General features: G+C 41.7%; 2 protein-coding genes across 3 annotated transcripts; one reads left to right on the forward strand and one right to left on the reverse strand.

Annotated features, from left to right (window-relative positions):
* The first annotated feature begins 315 nt into the window (after window positions 1-315).
* ggcta (gamma-glutamylcyclotransferase a) lies at window positions 316-4,526 on the forward strand. 2 transcript variants are annotated; one of them, XM_086281342.1, is made up of 5 exons: window positions 316-544; window positions 2,341-2,486; window positions 2,588-2,720; window positions 3,767-3,936; window positions 4,033-4,526. In XM_086281342.1, the coding sequence occupies exons 1-4, from the start codon at window positions 425-427 to the stop codon at window positions 3,920-3,922; spliced, it is 555 nt and encodes a 184-aa protein (XP_086137468.1). In that variant the 5' UTR covers window positions 316-424; the 3' UTR covers window positions 3,923-3,936; window positions 4,033-4,526. The 2 variants fall into 2 exon arrangements, with proteins under 2 accessions (XP_086137468.1, XP_086137467.1); XM_086281341.1 differs by having other exon boundaries at window positions 3,767-4,518.
* Window positions 4,370-17,048, reverse strand: adnp2b (ADNP homeobox 2b). Its single transcript, XM_086281338.1, has 4 exons — window positions 16,627-17,048; window positions 15,696-15,818; window positions 8,514-8,618; window positions 4,370-8,400 (listed from the first exon to the last, which is right to left on the reverse strand). Exons 2-4 carry the CDS (start codon window positions 15,801-15,803, stop codon window positions 5,629-5,631), a joined length of 2,985 nt encoding a protein of 994 aa, XP_086137464.1. The 5' UTR covers window positions 15,804-15,818; window positions 16,627-17,048; the 3' UTR covers window positions 4,370-5,628.
* Window positions 17,049-18,148: the final 1,100 nt, after the last annotated feature.

Consider the following 18,148-nt stretch of genomic DNA (forward strand, 5'->3'; position numbering starts at 1 on the left):
TCAGGATAAACCGGTTTTCCAGACACCTAATTGTACGTAAGAGGTTACACAAACATGGCGATGTCCTATTAACAAAATAATTAATGCAATTAATTAACATTAAATATAGTGGCGTGGTTGTTTGTGTGTCTGAGAGGGGTTACTTGAACCGGAAGTAATAAAAGGACTCTAAAATATAAATAATATATAATAATATAATAATGCATTCATAATATAACATAAGCATATAGAGTTTATGTATGAGATTGTTAAACTTGGAATGAGATTAAATTTAAAATATATATTACGTAATTACGTATTCTGCGCGCTCTGCGCGAGTCCACCGGGCAAGCAGGTGCAACCGACACCTCCGGCACACCAACATTGGTTGCAAGAAGCATAGAGGTTCCTCGTGCCCGTTTGGTCTCGAGCCACACGAAGTAAGATGGAGATGTCGGGAGCCGCTGGTTTCTTCCTGTATTTCGCCTTCGGAAGCAACTTATTGAAAGAAAGGCTACAGCTGGCTAACCCGTCGGCGACATTTTATAAGACCGGTCGCCTGAAGGTGTGTACAATAAAAACAGCTTTATTATTATTGTATTTAGTCTTTATTATTGCTTCTGTAAACCACCTATTGGCAATGATGTGCTATCGAGTTTGTGACATTTAGATATTATGAGAGATTCGGGGACCATGAAACGGCTTGTTTGGTTGCATTAAATATAAACATATTTTTAGCTTGGTTGTGCGGTGTGTTAAATTGTTAACGTATTAATCTCTGTCTTAACTGTTCTAGTGGTTAATACGAACACCTCCAAGTTCACAGTGTAGTGATTTTGACATCACCTTCGTTCCCTGGCAACGTGAACGCAGCTGGACCTCGGGTATTTTAGCCAGAGGTGTCGTCCAAAAAGTGATTTGTGCGTCTATAACCTGTCCAAAATGTTTCACGAATGATATCAAATCAGTATTAGGTAGAAGGTACAATCAGGTGTTTTTCCAGTGTGAGGTTAATATAGCCTCAATTTATCAATTTAATCTGTCTTTTTTACATTATTTTTTAAAGAGATATGGACACAAGGGAATCGGAAATTGCAATAATTGTAGTATATGTGTGTATAAAAAAAGAACTAGATTGATTATAATGTAGGACGCAGAGTAGGTACAATAATGCTGAGTCATAAGGGCATTTATCAACATAAGCAAAAATATTACATGTAATAAAGACAAAAACATTGGAAATCACTTTTTGGCTCAGCAATAATAAAAAGTAGAAAAAATTAATAAACTTAAGCTTAACTTGGAAAACTAACTAAATAATAATAAGTAATAATACAGAAAGCATAGTGGAAAATATCCCTAGTTTGAGTAGTTTGTAGTTTGGTAAAAATCTATATTCACACCTTGCCCGATGAGACTTCGGATGTCAACAAGACTGTGAGCCAACTGCTTTGAAAAAGTTGTTTTTATTCTGTTTATCCAGCACATGCCCTTCATATGCTGGAGGACTAAAACTGACACTGAAACTAATAAAAAATAATAATAATAAACTGAATAAAAATTCAAATGAATTAGAAAATTCAAAACTATAGGAAATTGATGAGCTCATAATAAAATCAAAAACTATATACACTAGCTGTAAACAGTAGCAGTCCTTCTTCCTTTTTGTTTATATGGAAAATTAAACAGTACAGTTATCGTAAATCATACCAAAATTTTAAATGTGGTTTATATAATTGATTTGACTGGTTGCCGATGAAGCTGAGTTCATCTGAGAGTTGCACCTCCCCTGTTTGTGTCAGATCATTAGCTAGCAAAAACAAATTTAAACATTAACCACGTTTGTACCAAGAGGGAGATATTTACTAGTTATTTTCAACCCTCCTTTGTCAACGAGTGGTTTAAATGACAATTTATTATTTCTCAAAAGTCTTGAAGGAATGAAGGATATGGAAAACAACTGAGTCAGCCCCCTCCTGCATTAGCATCTTAGATTGGCCAAATAAAGGTTGCTGCTCTACCTCCTCTGATGTGCCAGCTGTAATAACAGGACTCGGGTGTACTGCAGTTTGACTCTGGTATAACAGCAAAACAAGCTCACGGGAGGGGGGGGGGGGCACTGCTGAAATCACAAACAACACCCTTCTTACATTATAACAGTAAAACAAAGAGACTTGGTTGAAATGCTGTTACTTTGTATCCAGCTGCAGATAATGTTAAAGGTAAGAAAAGTGTTTCCCACTCAGATGAAGAGCATTAGAAGTAGCAAATCTCCACATAATGACTGGCATTGTTCTGTGTGTGTGTGTGTGTGTGTGTGTGTGTGTGTGTGTGTGTGTGTGTGTGTGTGTGTGTGTATAGGACTACAAACTGAACTTTGGCCTGTGGAAAGAACACATAGACAATGCTTGGCACGGTGGTGTGGCAACCATTGAGTCGTATCCAGGCGCAGAAGTGTGGGGGGTCATCTGGACTTTGAACAACGAACACCTCTCAAGCCTTGATGAGTGAGAGCCACACATGAACACGCAGCTATTGGTCCATTTCTGAGTTAATTTGTGTACTTTTAACCAACTGTTTTGTTTTTTAAATTTTTGTTCTTCTTTAGCCAGGAAGCAGTGAAGGCTGGTGTATACTCTCCACTGGAGGTCTCAGTGGAGACTGATAACGGGACCGTGCTCTGCAGGACGTATCAGATGAACAACTTCCACGCCTGTCCTCCCTCGCCACAATACAAACAGGTGCAAGGAAAACACCCTGATTCTTCGAGTATGCAATGAAATAAGATACACTCACCCACCACTTTATTAGGTACACCTTACTAGCGCCAGGTTGGACCATCCTTTTTTTCTTCAGAGCTGCTTTAATTATTCATAGCACAGATTCAACAAGGTGCTGGAAACATTCATCAGAGATTTTACTCTATATTGACAGGACAGCATCACACAGTTGCTGCACATTTGTCAGCTGCACATCCAAAAGGTGCATTACTGGACTGAGATCTGGTGACTGTGGATGTCATTTGAGTGGACATGATTTGAGCTTTGTGACGTGGTGTCTTATCCTACTGGAAGCTGCCATCAGAAGATGGCTGCAGTGTGGTTATAAAGGCGACATACTCAGGCAGCAATATTCAGGTAGGCTGTAGCATTACACAATGCTCAGTAGAGGCCAAAGTGTGCAAAGAAAATAGCCCCCACTCCCTTAGTACCAGCGTGAACTGTTGAAACAAGGCTGGATGGATCCATGCTTTCATGTTGTTTACATTAATTTTTCATCCTACCATCTGAACACTGCAGCAGAACTCCAGACTGATCAGACCAAGCCACAGTTTTCCCAGCCTTCTGTTGTTCAACTCATTAAGTTTAATTTTCCTCATTCTCCTCTGACCTCTACAAGATATTTTCACACAGAGAGTCTCAATTTCTTCTTTTGCAGAATATGCTCTGTAAACTCTAGAGATGCTTGTGTGGGAAAATCGCAGATCAGCAGACCATCTGTCACCAACACGACACGTTCAGAGTCACTTAAATCACCTATATTTCCTGTTCTGATCTTCAACCATGTCTACATCTGTAAAAGCACAGAGTTGCTTCCATGAGATTGGTGGGCGATTAGAGATTGCACTAACTAGCAGCTGAACATGTGTACCTAATAAAGTGGCCAGGGAGTGTTACTGTACATTGCAACACAAATCTCTCTTTTTTTAAAACAAAAAACAAAAAACAAAATGTAATATTTAACATAATATCTGCTCATGTATGCATCACGCTGTGCCTCACGTAAGGTGGTGTGTCTGGGCGCGGAGCAGCACGGACTCCCCGTAGAGTACAAGAAGAGCCTGGAGGCCGTTCAAACCAACAACTACAGCGGCCCCTCGATCCTGGACCAAATCCCAACGATCACGAACCTGAGATTAAACAGTTCAAATTCAGGTTCCTGAACTTGGAAATGAAAGTGAGCAGAAATGCACCAGAATGAGATATAAAGCAGCTAATTGGTGGAGGAACTGTGGTGAGGAAGTTATCGCTTTTTTGTTTTCTTTTTTTGCAGATTATGGACCTTTTAACCTCAAACATGATTATAAATGATTACCATTATATAACAAGATTGAGACTGAGATATAATTAACAGGACAGGGAAAAATGTTTTTTGTTTCACAAATAACTCTGTTATGAAAGTGGCACCACTGTGTGGACAGAACTTAATAATGCATGCAATTTAATAACGAGACGTTTGGCTGAGCCCAGCACAAACCACGTCTTAATCACCGCTGAGCAAATAGATTGTGTTGAAAAATGTGTTTCATTTCAAAGACTAAAAATATGCAGCGCAGACACTTGTTACCACAGTGTTCCTCTGGGGTATATTAAACACTGATGACACACCCTTAAGACTCTAAACTTGTCCGCCTTTTATTACACATAATGCACTGCCTGTATTATGACTTTAAACCAGTTTGTTCACTTCTGTGAAAAAAGGAAAAGAAAGAGGGGCCTGCAGTTTGTAATTACACACAGGGGGGAAAAAAAGGAAAATAAAAACATACCTTGGGATGCTTTAACACAGCTTAATTAAAAATTACATTTTTATTACAAAATGAAAATAAAAATGGACCATTCGTGTAAAAGGAAACCATGTTATTTTGTTTACACCACAGTGGCTTTGGACAGTGTATTTATTTTAACGCCTCCCAATATTTCAATATATTTATACTCTTGGACTTATAGAAAATACAAGTATATAGAAAACAAAACAGAAAACCGATGCGGGGAACACCCAATAACACGTTCTAGGTTCTGCTGAATCTCCCGAACAATTTCCTCAAATCTGAGGAAATGCGCAGACTTCACAATGGCACAAATTATAATCTAATCTGAAAGTAAAACAAAGGCTCATGCGGGGAACATGGCCAACAGCAAGTTCAGAACTCAAAACACTTATACATTCTTTAAAAGATTAACTTCCACACTGTGAGATGAGCATTCATCTCAGTAGGTCCACATGAGCTGGTGAGCTGGGCGAGAAAAAAAATTGAAAATAAAAAAGATAGTAATCTCCTTAAACTGTATAAATGTTGAGGGACAAGTGGAGTGAGTAATCTTAAAAGATCCAGTGGCAGAAATCAAAAGGCAAAGGTGAGAACCGGTTAAAACAAACAAACAAACAAACATGGAAAGGGAAAACTTGGTTTGATCAGCTTGTTTGTGTTGCGGTGTGCACCAAATTCAAATGAACAAAAATAATGATTGCAAAAAGCAGCAAAAAGAGGCAGAAGCACTTAAGTCGAAACCATTGTGGAAAGAGATATCGTATCTAGCTAAATGCAATGTATCAGACAATACACTTGGACCTGCTTTCCCACAAGGCTTTGCATTTCTGTGGAAAAATATGGACCACTGACGAAGTACTGAAGTCAAACGAAGCACTAATAATGAAGGCTACATTAATAAACCACCCTCTGTTACAGGTAAGCTTCTATGTAAGATTATACATCATTCATTTACAATGCTTGATCAACCTCTCAGATGACTGTTAACACAAACGTGGTCATTATTAATGAGCTTATTTTCTTCTTTTAAATGCATTATTTTATTTTTATTTATTTTTTTGCACTTTTTCAGGTTCCACTTTCACGCACTTCTGAGCTCATTCCATCTGCTCCCCACCTGTGACTTTTTCATTTCCACTTTCGTCCATCGGTTCTGGTGCGTCTTCGCCGCTTTCCATCTCCTCTGTCGTGTCAGCTGCTGATTCGGCAGGCTGCTGCTCCGGGATGACCAGGTTGTGCTTGAGTTTGCTCAGTTCGGCCATGTTGAAGCCGAGGAGGATGCCTGCAGTGTTCCTCTTGAGACTCTTCATGCACTTGCTGCGTTTCTTGCTGAAGAGCGCCGCCAGCTCCGCCTTGGTAAGAGACAGCCTCTTGCACAGCTCTTCGGTCTCTGCTTTGGTCGCGTACGGGTTCACGTTGAAGTATTTGGATATGAAGTCTCTACGCTCCTCGCTGCAGCGGCGCTCCGTTGGGGTGGGATCCAGCAGCAGCTTGACCGCCGTGTCGCTCTGAACTTCGGGCTCTGGCGGAGGCAACAACTTCTCCTGCTCTCGCTTCTTGCGCATGGCTGCCCTGTGTTCTCGCTCTCGTTTGTTGGCCTCGAGGACCTCCCGCCACGCAGCTTCCAGTCTCCTCTTCGACTGCAGCTCTGCTTCGGTTTCCGGAGGCTCTGTGGGGCGCACGATAGGAATCAAGCGAGCTGGAGCAACCCGAGCTGGAGCCACACGAGCTGGAGTCATGCGAGCTGGAGTCAATGTCTGTTTCATAGTCAGCCCTTGTGGTACTTGAAGGAAGTAGAGACCGGAAGCCTGATTGACCTGCTGAGCTGGTTTTGGTGGCGGCTGGGGTGCTGCAGCAGGTGTGGGTGGTTGTTGTGGCTTGGGTGAACAACGACATCGCTGAATGTGGAGCATCACAGCCTGCTGGGTGACCTTTCCTGTGTACACGCCGTTGCAGTATATGCACTTGAAAGCCTCCGTCTTGAGAATAGCGTGGATAGTGGGTGCTACAAAGTGCTTCTGTTTCAGGTGCTGCAAGTAGTCTGACTCCTGCTGAAACTTTTCATCACAAAAGGGACAGTAGGAGCTGTTGACTTTGACGGGTACGGAGCAGATTTCCGGGTGGTTGCTGGGCTGCAACTTAAAGAAAATCAGATCTAGGGAACTTGTGACCAAGGCGAGCTTGACCTCTGCGTCACCAAGGATCTCTCTTGGCGCAGAGGTGTGAACGTCAAAATAAGGGAACAGGATCCCTCCAGCACCCTTTGAGTAGACTCTGTACTTCTGCCTCAGGAAATCACAGTATGCCTTGCTTGTAGGATTGTGCTGCTTTACATGTTCGATGAGCTGTTTGATTGAGAAGAACAAGGCTGAGCAGTACAAGCAATTCAAGCCATGCAGCAGGTGCTGGAAGACGCTCTTTTCTGATAGTAGAATTTTGCAGGTTAGACATTTCACAGTTTTGTCAGGCATTTTTTTCAGGAATGCAGCTCGCGCAGCTACACTTTCTGACTTGGACGAGGAAGATTTTGTCTGGTGGGCGACCTCGGTGTGCATGTCAAAGACATTGGAAGGGAAGAGTTCATTGCAGAGGGGACAGGTTATCCATTTCTTAGTTTGTGGCGTGGAATTTATTTGTTCAACTGACTTGAGGGCAGTACTTGTGCTGTGAGAGACTGGCACTGCTACTTGCAGGGGAGCAAAAGTGTACGTGGGCATTCCGTTCACCTTGTTGCCAGTCGGGATCAGGTGACTCAGCAGAGACTGTGAAGTCAACATAGTACCTTGTAGGCCGATTTGGTTTGTTGCTAAACTGTGTGTAACTGCAGCAGGCTTGGGTACAGTCCCAGGTCCAGCTGCTACGTTCGCCTGCAGTCCCGACTGAAGGAGGATCTGCTGCGCTTGTGGGGTCTGTTGTGCAGGAGCAGGAGCTGAAGGAGGCGCTGAAGCGGGAGTTAAGGTCACTGGCGCCTGTTTTAGAGCAAGATTCGAAACTGTGGGAAGGTGGACCATAGGCGGTCCTTGGGGCAAAGCACTTCGGAGGGCTATCGTGGCACCGGGCTGAAGCAAACCTTTAGCCTCAGCACTAGCTAGCTGCACTAGCGCTGAGGCCTGAGGTGGCAGGAAAGCTTGGTTTGTTCCAGGGCCACAGATCAGAGTGGTACTGTTTGCAGTCCCTTGTACTTGCTGTAATGTCACTACAGTCCCAGCAGGTTGGCCGTTACTTGGCAAGACCAAAGATTTACTATTGAGCATTTGAGGTTGCTGTGGTTTGGGAGCAATACTTGGGAATGTCACAAACACACCATTCCCATTAGGAGTCGGTTTAACAATGTAGTTCTTATTCTCATAAATCAGAACCTGCACTTGTGTGCTTACTGTATAATGTGATGGCTCGATGAGCATGTGATGCAACATTTGGTCTAGAGTTCCAGTGTTCACCTTGCACATCTTGCAGCAATACACTTTGACAGATGAATTCCCCTGAAGGTGCAACCTGTAACCGATGTACTGCTCTGCCAAACTCTCCATGTGCTTCAGAATAATGTGCTTCTTCATTGCAAAGATAGAAGATGTGGGAAACGCACATCTTCGACACTGATACCTCTCGTTTCCACGATGGGTGGGTAAAGATGTTTCCCTCTGCAGCGGTATCTGGGTGTTTGACACAGGGAGTTTGGCATGGAAGAACAGCATGTGCTTCTTCACAACCTTGGGGTGGCCGATGAAGACGCACTGTGAGCAGGGTGTCAGCGCACAGAAGGACTGGACGTAACCGTGGCAGCGGGAGACATGGCTCCTGAAGTTGTAGATGTTTTGTGAAGAGTACTTGCACAGGCTGCAGCACAGAGATCGAGACCGATACGGCCACTGAGGACGGAGAAAAGACAATGAAAGCGTAAGAGGAGGCAAAAAAAAGTGCTTTTAAAGAATCCACAGCATGAGAAATTTTTTTTTTTTTTTTTTTTAAATATCAGGTTTACCTTCTTTTGCATTCTGCTGTAGTATCCTTCCGCAAAATCCATCCACTCAGTTTCCTGAAAAGCATCATCTTCATCCGAGTTTTTCTCAGAGTTTTCATTTATTTCCTGCACAGAACACACATATTTCAAATAAAAGTAAAAACACTGTGTGAAACTCCAACTTATCAACTTCCATTTACAGCTGTGTTTAGCGAAGGTTAATTCAGTCTAATGCACTTATGCCAATTCATTATTACCCTGCTCACTTACCCAACACCACAGACATCTCTTGACAGTTATCAGGCCACATCACATCACCCAACCCCACCTGTTGCCATGACAACAACAGAATAACCTAGATATGGTGTCCCCAACCACCAACCCTTCACTTCAGCCTGCATCTCATGTAAAACAAAGTAATACAGACTTTAAAGAAATTTAACTGTATTTATTTAAAAAATAAATAAATAAATAAAAATAAAGCAGACAGAACACAGCTATGACAGATTGTAAGCCTCATGTTCTACACATCTTCCTCCCAGCAACAAAGACAATCTTTACAGTCACTCGAGGTTTTAAGGTGATAAAGATCATTGTCACAAACTGAGCATCTGAAGTGGGAAATGTAGGTTCAGGGCCTCTCACTGAGAGGGTTTTGGCCTTCCCTCCAGTGGAAAACCACAAGAACGGTCATATAAATATTTTTTCAACTGACTTTTTAAAATTTTTTAAAGCAGGCTTTTATTACTTAAATATTTTACTCATCAAATTGCTAAAAAAAAAAAAAAAAAACCACCAAAATTAACGGATTTGGTTTTAAGGTTAAAACTCAAACTCTTTTTCCTCATCTACAAGCAGACCAATCATGCTCATTTGCATCCTCAAAGACCTTTTTTTACAAAGTTTGTTCTCGAGTTCAAGCGAATCCTTTCAAGTCATTTTAGAGGCAGTTCCCTCAAGACATGTCTGAGGTATCGTGTTCACAAGAATAGGACCGATGGGCAGACGGAAACCTGAAAACATGACACCTCCAGCCAGGCCACTGCCACCAGCTGCAGCAGTTTCTGAGGCCTAAAAACTCTTTAAGAGCTTCTCTGTCCTAAAGCAGCTGTCATTACTTTTTAATAGTTAAAACCTAATTTATAGAATTACACCAGGAACCAAAAATTATATCAGAGTTTGTGTCAGAAAATACGGTGGCCCTGAGGTGCCAAACACACTGCAACTTAAAAAAAAAAAACAAAAAAAAACAAAAACCCAGCAAATAGAAAAAACGCTGCAAAAGAACACAAAACATAACAGAAGTGTTTCTGTGGAGCCAAAAAAAAAAAAAAAAGATGGAAAAGCTGCAGACTTGGCAAGCTAACAGTAAACGGCTAATAGCTTCTTTTTATTCCTCCTAGCATTATTCCCGCTCTGCGAGGTCCGCTTTTCTGCAAAGCCACCTCCATCTTCTTCACATAGTCTTTAATTCGGTCCATCCATCACCTTTTTGGTCTGCCCCTTGGTCGCTGAGTCTTAGTGCTGTTCTTGTCAACAAGTTTTTGTCACTTCTGACCACGCGTCCATACCATCGCAGTCGTGCTACTTGCTCTTCTCCGTGATTGGTGCGATGCCCAGCCGCTTTCGGATGCTAATGTTCATGAGGTGGTCCCACCGTGTCACGCCCAGGCACCACCAGTAAACGGCTAATAGCAAACATGATTATATGAATCATCCAATTAAAACACACATTACCTGCACCTTTTCACTTCCGTAGATGCTCTGCCAAAGTAAAGCACTTCTTTTGTGTTTTTTGAGATTTTGTTTTATCTAATCCCGTTCTATTTTTTGTGCTTTTGCAGTTTTTTCCCCATTTGCTGTTTTTTTTATAAAGTTGCAGTGCATTGCATCGTCAGAGCAGAGACAAGCAGAGCTACTGAGCTACAAGTGATTCCTTGTGTCAAGGGAGCAGCTGAAGCTAGTTTTGTAAACTGTTACTGCAATAATGGATGCAATTAATAGTTAATACAGTATCTTGATTTTTAACTGTCTAGCCTAGTCAGTGAAAAATGCCCAACTTGTTTAGTATTTAACAAAGCATCATACAGTCTCCCTGTGAGTGCTACTCTTATGTAAATGTGAGATCATGATGATTGGATCCATTTGCACTTTACAGTAGAGCAGGGTGATATGGCCAAAAATATTTATCACGATATATATTTGAAAATTTGCGATAACGATATAATTGACGATATAATTGATGCGAGACAAAATACAACTCCACAACATTACTAGCGCAAAAAGACAACCTTCCATTTATTTTCACTTAAACAGGAAGCTGGTTTTTATGTACATTAAAGCTTTAGAAAAATGTAACAGTGCAAATGCAAATTCCTTGCTGAAAGTTTAACCAAAAGGCATTTCCAGTAGAAATGGGCTGACATATCATGAGCATAACCACGTATAATATGGTTATATGGTTAAAAAGAGGTGCTTTGCAACATTAAACTGCAGTGTGCAGTACGTATTTTTCGGACCATAAGGTGCACGGGATTATAAGGGACATTAAGCGAAACAAAGCAGTCAGATAAATCAAACTTTATTAAACTCATTCTTCTTGCTTCCTCCACTTCTGTACCATTGATTCATTAATGTTGAATTCTCTGGCAGCTGCTCTATTCCCATGTCGTTGCAGTATATTAATGACTAACCTTGTATTGTGGATGGATTATCTCAGTTGTTCTCCTGACTGAAGTTTGGTCCGTTTACAGCATCCTACCATGTGATTGCATTTGTCTCTAACTATCAGGAACTTTAACGTTAACTTTTATAAGTGGAAAAGTGTTAGTGTTCGTCCTCCAGCTTCACTGTTTATGTTATGCTAACATAGCTTTGTCGCTAGCGGTCACGTAGCACATCATTATATACCAGCTAGCCCAACTTCAGTAACCCTACAAACGTCACTGCTGTTTAGTTTCCTGTCTTCATTTATGTTGGAAGTGATAGCAGAGCTGTACGTTTGATTTTTTTCAGAAATCTCTCAGTCAGAACATGCTATATCATGCTTAGGTAACTAGCGAAACTAGCGAGCTAACTTCCGCTAGCTTCCTGCTAGCTTCTAACTCCGTTAAATGTAATAACTTTTGTTTTCATGGATGCCTGGAAGTTAAACTTCATAGTTACACCTGGTAAAGCAGCAATGCTGATCGTTTTATTAAAGATGAAAGAATTTAGACAGTTTTTAACTCTAAGTGATGCTGCAGTGTTCATTTGACCTGAAGCATACGGAGTTTAGGACCCAGATTACTCCCAGATTTAAGAGCATCTTAGTCCGACAAATACGACAATAACGACGGCCGCTTGCATGTTCTGCAAAAAAATGTGCTTTGTTGTGTATCTGACGGACAAACACCAAACCAGTTCCACATCACGGAAGTTGCACCATTTTTACAAACCAATTCTGGTTCATCTGTTTCACTCAACAATCGGCCATGTGCGTATGAAAACAAAGGCACTGCGCATGCGCGTTTACTCATATTCTATCGCGATATTTCATTTTCCTATCGTTGCCTAACATTATACCGGTATTACCGTGAACGGTATAACATGGCCCAGCCCTACTTTACAGTGTAAAGCTGTAAAGCAGAATCAGTGATGAGTTTGTGTGGATGCAGCAGAATGGGATGAGTGTTTGGGATTAAAAACCCCATTTGCAAAATATTTTGAGAAGTTGGGACTAAACAACACCCTGTAAACATGTGAGAACTTAGGAGGCAAACAGCTTCATATTTTCCTCATTCTTGCTTGATGCAATATTACCACCTCTTTTTCAACGACGAGTACAAGATCTCTGCAGTGGGTGACATTTCTGGAGCGCAGGCAGGCCATTTTAGCTCCTGAACTCATACTGCAGAGTCATGCTGTTGGAATATATACCTAATGTAGGTTGGCATCATCTTAGTGAAATAAGCAAGAACTTCTCTGAAAAATGCTGTAACCCAAACCTTCTGTACTGTCTGCTGTTTGTTTTGGCTCTCTGATAAGCAACAAGGTCAGCCTAGTTGCGTGTTGACAGTACTTCCTTATGTGAAGAGGATATGAAACTATAGCTGTAACGTACGTGTCCCCACTAAAGTGATGCTCTGTCATTGATAAATCTATATTTTAACATATTATTAATTCAGACAAATTTCCACAACACTGGAAACAAAATAACAACTGTTCATATTCTTGATCACTTGCAAACATGTTGGTTTTCTGCACATTTTTGTGAAGTATACAGACTTGAATATGGTACATTCAGATTTTCCAAAGTAGAACTGCAATACCAATGTGGGCACATTCGAGACAACAAGCTGGGCGTACTAGCTAAAGCTGGGACTATATTTTCTGCAACTGTAAGTCCGCTCGGGTCCCAATGATGTAAATTTAGTGTGAGGGTCCGAGTGGATGACTGCACACCTGGCCGTTTTCTGTAACCTCACTGAATTTACATTGAAATGCACGAACTACGCATGCTCGCCAAACTAGCTGCAAATCTGATGTCTGATTAAACCCACAAATCATTGTTTATCGAAGCTGTATCACACGTAAAAATGTGCACATCAGTCTCAGTTTAAAGAAACTCTCACAAACTCTGCTGATGTGATGCTGCAAGAATTTATAACAAGTGAAGGAGGTGCTATGACACACAATCAGCAGTAGGCAGATGCTTAGACTTCTTTTGGTCTGAAAAATCCCAAGTCACGTTCAGAGTAGGGCTGCCACGATTAGTCGACTAGTCACGATTACGTCGACTATCAAAATCGTCGATGACTGATTTAATAGTCGACACGTCGTTTGAAGCTTTGTAAGATCCCAAAAGACGCAGGAATAAGTAGTAGGATTTAAGAGTGTAAAAACGGACTGAAACAGAAGATGGCAGCACTGCATCTACAAGGATGCCAGCCGCCGTTAAACCCCGAAGAAGAAGAAGAAGAAGAAGCTGTGTCCCAGAATTCATTGCACAGCCCAGCTCAGTTTCCAACAATGGCGGCAGCTAGTTAGTTTTAATACTACTCTTATTATTCTTTCTGGGTCACAAAATAAACGTTTGACGTGTTTTCAGGCGAGAATGTAGCTGTGTAAACCTCAAATATCTGCTCAGTTTATCAAGACACCACATATTTTCAAAAGCGCTCCGACGTTTTCGGAGACGTCTGTTACCCACTAGCTCGATAGCGAGCCGGGGACAAGGATCACTAGAGCCAGTGAGAACACCGGACTCCCGGCAAATCGTTTTCAAACCCACCGCCGTCTTTCGCTACTCAGGTTAAACATATATGAGTCACTTAGATAACTTAAAAATATTATTCTTTGGCTTTTTTCAGTATTTTATTTGTTCCTGAGTAAATCGGCTGAGTTTATTAAACTTCACCAAAACAATCTGCACAATTCATTAAAATTTAATAAACTACCATCTTATTTTTAGTTAGCACATACCTTAAACACTTAAAGCTGTAGGCTAATGATAGTTATATAAGAGCAGATGCATGCTGGTGCAATAAGCATCCGTTTTACGTTCAATGGATGATGATCTGATTAGTCGACTAATCGCAAAAATAATCGGTGACTAGTCGACTATCAAAATAATCGTTTGTGGCAGCCCTACTCTGAACTAGGGCTGCCACAAACGATTATTTTGATAGTCGACTAGTCACCGATTATTTTTGCGATTAGTCGACTAATCAGATCATCATCCATTGAACGTAAAAATACAGCTTATTGCACCAGCAGCATCTGCTCTTATATAACTATCATTAGCTTACAGCTTTAAGTGTTTAAGGTCTGTGCTAACTAAAAATAAAGACAAGATGATAGTTAATTGAATTCTAATTAAATGTGCAGATTGTTTCGGTGGAGTTTAATAAACTCAGCCGATTTACTCAGGAACAAATAAAATACTGAAAAAAGCCAAACAATAACATTTTTAAGTTATCTAAGTGACTTGTATATGTTTAACCTGAGTAGGGCGGTGGGTTTGAAAACGATCTGCCGGGAGTCCGGTGCTCTCATGGCCCCCGGCTAGCTATCGAGCTAGTGGGTAACAGACGCCTCCGAAAACGTCGGAGCGCTTTTGAAAATATGTGGTGTCTTGATAAACTGAGCAGATATTTGAGGTTTACACAGCTACATTCTCGCCTGAAAATATGTTAAACGTTTATTTTGTGACCCAGAAAGAATAATAAGAGTAATATTAAAACTAACTAGCTGCCGCCATTGTTGACAACTGCGCTGGGCCGCGCTATGAATTCTGGGACACAGTTTCTTCTTCTTCGGGGTTTAACGGCAGCTGGCATCCTTGTACATGCAGTGCTGCCATCTTCTGTTTCAGTCCGTTATTACACTCTTAAATCCTGCTACTTATTCCTGCTTTTGGGATCTTACAAAGCTTCAAACGACGCGTCGACTATTAAATCAGTCATCGACGATTTTGATAGTCGACGTAATCGTGACTAGTCGACTAATCGTGGCAGCCCTAGTTCAGAGACATCAGGACAACATAAGACTGAGATTCAGACACATCGTAGATCTACTCGACTTTAACAGCTGTATTGTTTCAGAGACGTCAGTATATTATGTAAGTATTATCCATCACTGACAGAGAATGAAAATAAACAAAATATGTGAAAGCGGAATTTGACAGCTGTGTGCACCAATCTCTGTGCACAAACTACTGTTTATTATCAGTTTGTGTCCTGTGTGTGTGTCCTGTGTGTGTGTCATGTAATAAGCAACAACCGAGCCTGTCCCACCAACACTCCACCTTAACTTCCATTAAAATATCGACAACAGAAAAATGCAAGATTCAGCTCTCAACATTCAGAGGTGACCAGCTTCACACAGCAGCCACAACCAGCGCAAAACCCTTAAGACGCCACATTTTTACGACAATGTAGATGATGAAAACACCCAAATGCTGCGGTTTTTACACTGAGGGCCACTATTCTTTTTGAAGAGACTTCTTCTTATACCCAGCCATGTTGCTGAACGGTCACCAATTAAACTAATTAGGTATGTTATGCTTTTATGTTATTTTCAAACAAACATGGGCTAACGCATTTCTGAAAATCAGCATGTTCTGCTTTCTTTCTACTTGAGTTGCTGTTACTAGAGCACAACAGAGTAAACAACACTCAAGCCCAGAGATCTGTCAGATTATTCTCCACGACAGAAACCTACCTTCAGCAGGTTCTGACAGTCTTCCAGGCCGATCTCACTCAAGATGCTCTTCACTGCCTTCCTCGCTTTGCGGATCTTTTCGATATTTCCAACTGGGACCTGATACATGATTCCTCACAAGCCCTTATAAAGGAAAATAAGTTTTCAACTGGTTACAAAGCATTCGCGCTCTTCTATTAATTATAAAATAATTATCAAAATATGCTTTTATTGCATTTATAGTGCAAACATACATCATATTTCTCAGCCTACAAAATTACCATTGTTTTTTAATTGTAGCATCATTAAATTAGTAAAAATATTTTCTGTAGCCCCAAAACAAGTGAATAGTATGGTGAAAAGGTGAACATGGCACACACTGGGCAGAATAACAAAGGTTAGCTGAGGTCAGGTAATGTATGCAGTATTACATCAATAATTTATAACCCTATTATGCCAATAAATAAAACACATAAACAGTAAATGAAGATGGAATAACGGACGGGGTAATAATGATGTAGTTAAATAATCCACTGCAGCATAGTGACAACCTGCCTGTATTTAGTACTGATTGATGAGAATCACAGCATGGCTGAATATGGGTATAATGTCTGCACAGGCTCTGTGGCAACACAAATAAAAGCCGTAACAGTTAGTGTGCATCAGCTGATATCACTCTCAGCATCTGTGCAAAAACACCAGCCGTTCGCCAGTGAGCACTACAAAAAAAGTTATTTTCAGTCAGTTAAAAGTGCGAGATTTAGATCACCTGTAAACTAAAAGCCTGTCCCCCTCACACATGCCATCCATGCTAACACTACAATGTGTCTGCTGGCCGTACTGAAGTCCTAAAAAAGCCCGGGGAGGCACGCTGACAACAAGCCGGTGACTAAGACGGCGAGGGCGCATCCGCCTACACGAGGATGCCCACAGCCTCCTCGCACATATTTACCTCGTCCAATTTTCAGCGTAGATTAACGTTAGTTGTCGCTGTGCCACCACCGACAGAGCTAAGGGTTTTCCCACTTCCACCGGCCCGCAACTGTGTGTGTCAGTGAGCTGCGTCTACTGGCGGTGCTGCGCGCAGACGCTCCCCCGAGCGGCATTCGCTGTCCGTGCACACCGCTCTACGAACACCCTGCTTAAATATGAAACGTGATGTTTGCGAAACCACTCCGGAGACAAGTTATCTTTTTTCTTTTTTGGTCCAGCTTTTGTCCCTTTCTTCCCCCCTATTGAGGAAAAAATGGCGCTTAAGTTCAGGATCTGACGTAGCTGCCTCATTTGCATACAGCACAAACTGACCAATGGGAGCGCTCGCCTGCTAAAACCCGAATAACTTTTTATTCTCTCACTGGAACCCTCAGCCCGGCTCCAGGTTGCCCAGGTGACGCACTCTGTGGTTCACTTTCTGAATTTCATGCCACATCTGACCTGGTGAGCCCACATTTACCATTCCCATCTAATAGCTAGGTAGGGGGCGTGGCTCCTGCGACCCCCCCCCCCACAGCAGCAAGTCACGTGATACATGCTCAAGCCCAACCAATGAGGTGTCGAGAAAATGAGCTAAATGGGTGGTCTTTGGCGTGTGATGTCATATCATGCTACTTTCCGTACCCAATTACTTTGAGCCACCATTTTGATTGAGGGAGAAAGCGAAATGAGTAGGTTAGATGTCTTTAGGCTAGCAAAAGATTAAGTGTTAGGATTTTTTATTGTGTTTTACAGTTACAACTTGACAAAATGGCTAGTTACCATCATGTGGTAATTTATACCAACTGCGAAATCTTGTTACATATATTTTATAGATAGTTGTAGCTAACTGTAAAAGTTGATTAGAGCAATTTCCAGGTTAACAATTTTACCTTCAGCTTTTCCCGCCTACAGGTAATTCAAGCACAGCTTGAGCGCTGCGTTAACCACCTATCTGACTGTCGCCTGCATGCTAACCTTAACAACCAAGGTTAGTTTAGGCAAAAACTGGATGAAATATAAACAAATCAATAATCTCTTCAACATGTCTGTGAAGGTTCTCAGTCATCCAGGTCATCGTAGTCAAAGGAGCTTACAAAGAAAAGCATCTGGACTTCTTTAAGTTACTTGAAGACGTTTCACCTCTCATCCGAGAAGCTTCTTCAGTTCTAAGGTCAAATGGTGGAGAGTCCCAGATATAAACCTAGTGGGAGTAACCCCCCACAGAGGGACAAAAGGACTCCCTGATGATCCTCTAATCGCCTGAGCCAAGGTGTGAAACTGGGTGTGGGTCCCAATCAGCCAGAGTTTCGGGTGAGTTCATTGTGAAACCTGGCCCCACCTTATCATGCGAATTCCTGAGATCAGATGGCCCAGGATGTGAGTGGGCGTTAAGGCGTCTGGGAAGGGATCTCAAAACTGGATTATAGATGGCAGACAGTTGGTGTCGTAAACCACCGCCTCTGTTCAAAGATGGTCGCTCACAGTGGACATAGATGGCT

This window comes from Aulonocara sp. 'chitande type north' Nkhata Bay, linkage group LG22, assembly GCF_057382095.1.
Source record: "Aulonocara sp. 'chitande type north' Nkhata Bay isolate Kocher_YH1m ecotype deep benthic linkage group LG22, A_spYH_male_GT1.1, whole genome shotgun sequence".
Taxonomy (NCBI): domain Eukaryota; kingdom Metazoa; phylum Chordata; class Actinopteri; order Cichliformes; family Cichlidae; genus Aulonocara; species Aulonocara sp. 'chitande type north' Nkhata Bay.

Bases quoted from the DNA above. Each gene is read 5' to 3' on its own strand.
- ggcta (XM_086281342.1), top strand. From the start codon at position 425: ATGGAGATGTCGGGAGCCGCTGGTTTCTTCCTGTATTTCGCCTTCGGA. The intron at 545-2,340 runs GTGTGTACAATA...GTGTGTGTATAG, and splicing joins ATAAGACCGGTCGCCTGAAG to GACTACAAACTGAACTTTGG. The intron at 2,487-2,587 runs GTGAGAGCCACA...GTTCTTCTTTAG, and splicing joins CACCTCTCAAGCCTTGATGA to CCAGGAAGCAGTGAAGGCTG.
- adnp2b (XM_086281338.1), bottom strand. From the start codon at position 15,803: ATGTATCAGGTCCCAGTTGGAAATATCGAAAAGATCCGCAAAGCGAGG. The intron at 8,619-15,695 runs GTAGGTTTCTGT...TGTTCTGTGCAG, and splicing joins ACTGTCAGAACCTGCTGAAG to GAAATAAATGAAAACTCTGA. The intron at 8,401-8,513 runs GTAAACCTGATA...CTCCGTCCTCAG, and splicing joins ACAGCAGAATGCAAAAGAAG to TGGCCGTATCGGTCTCGATC.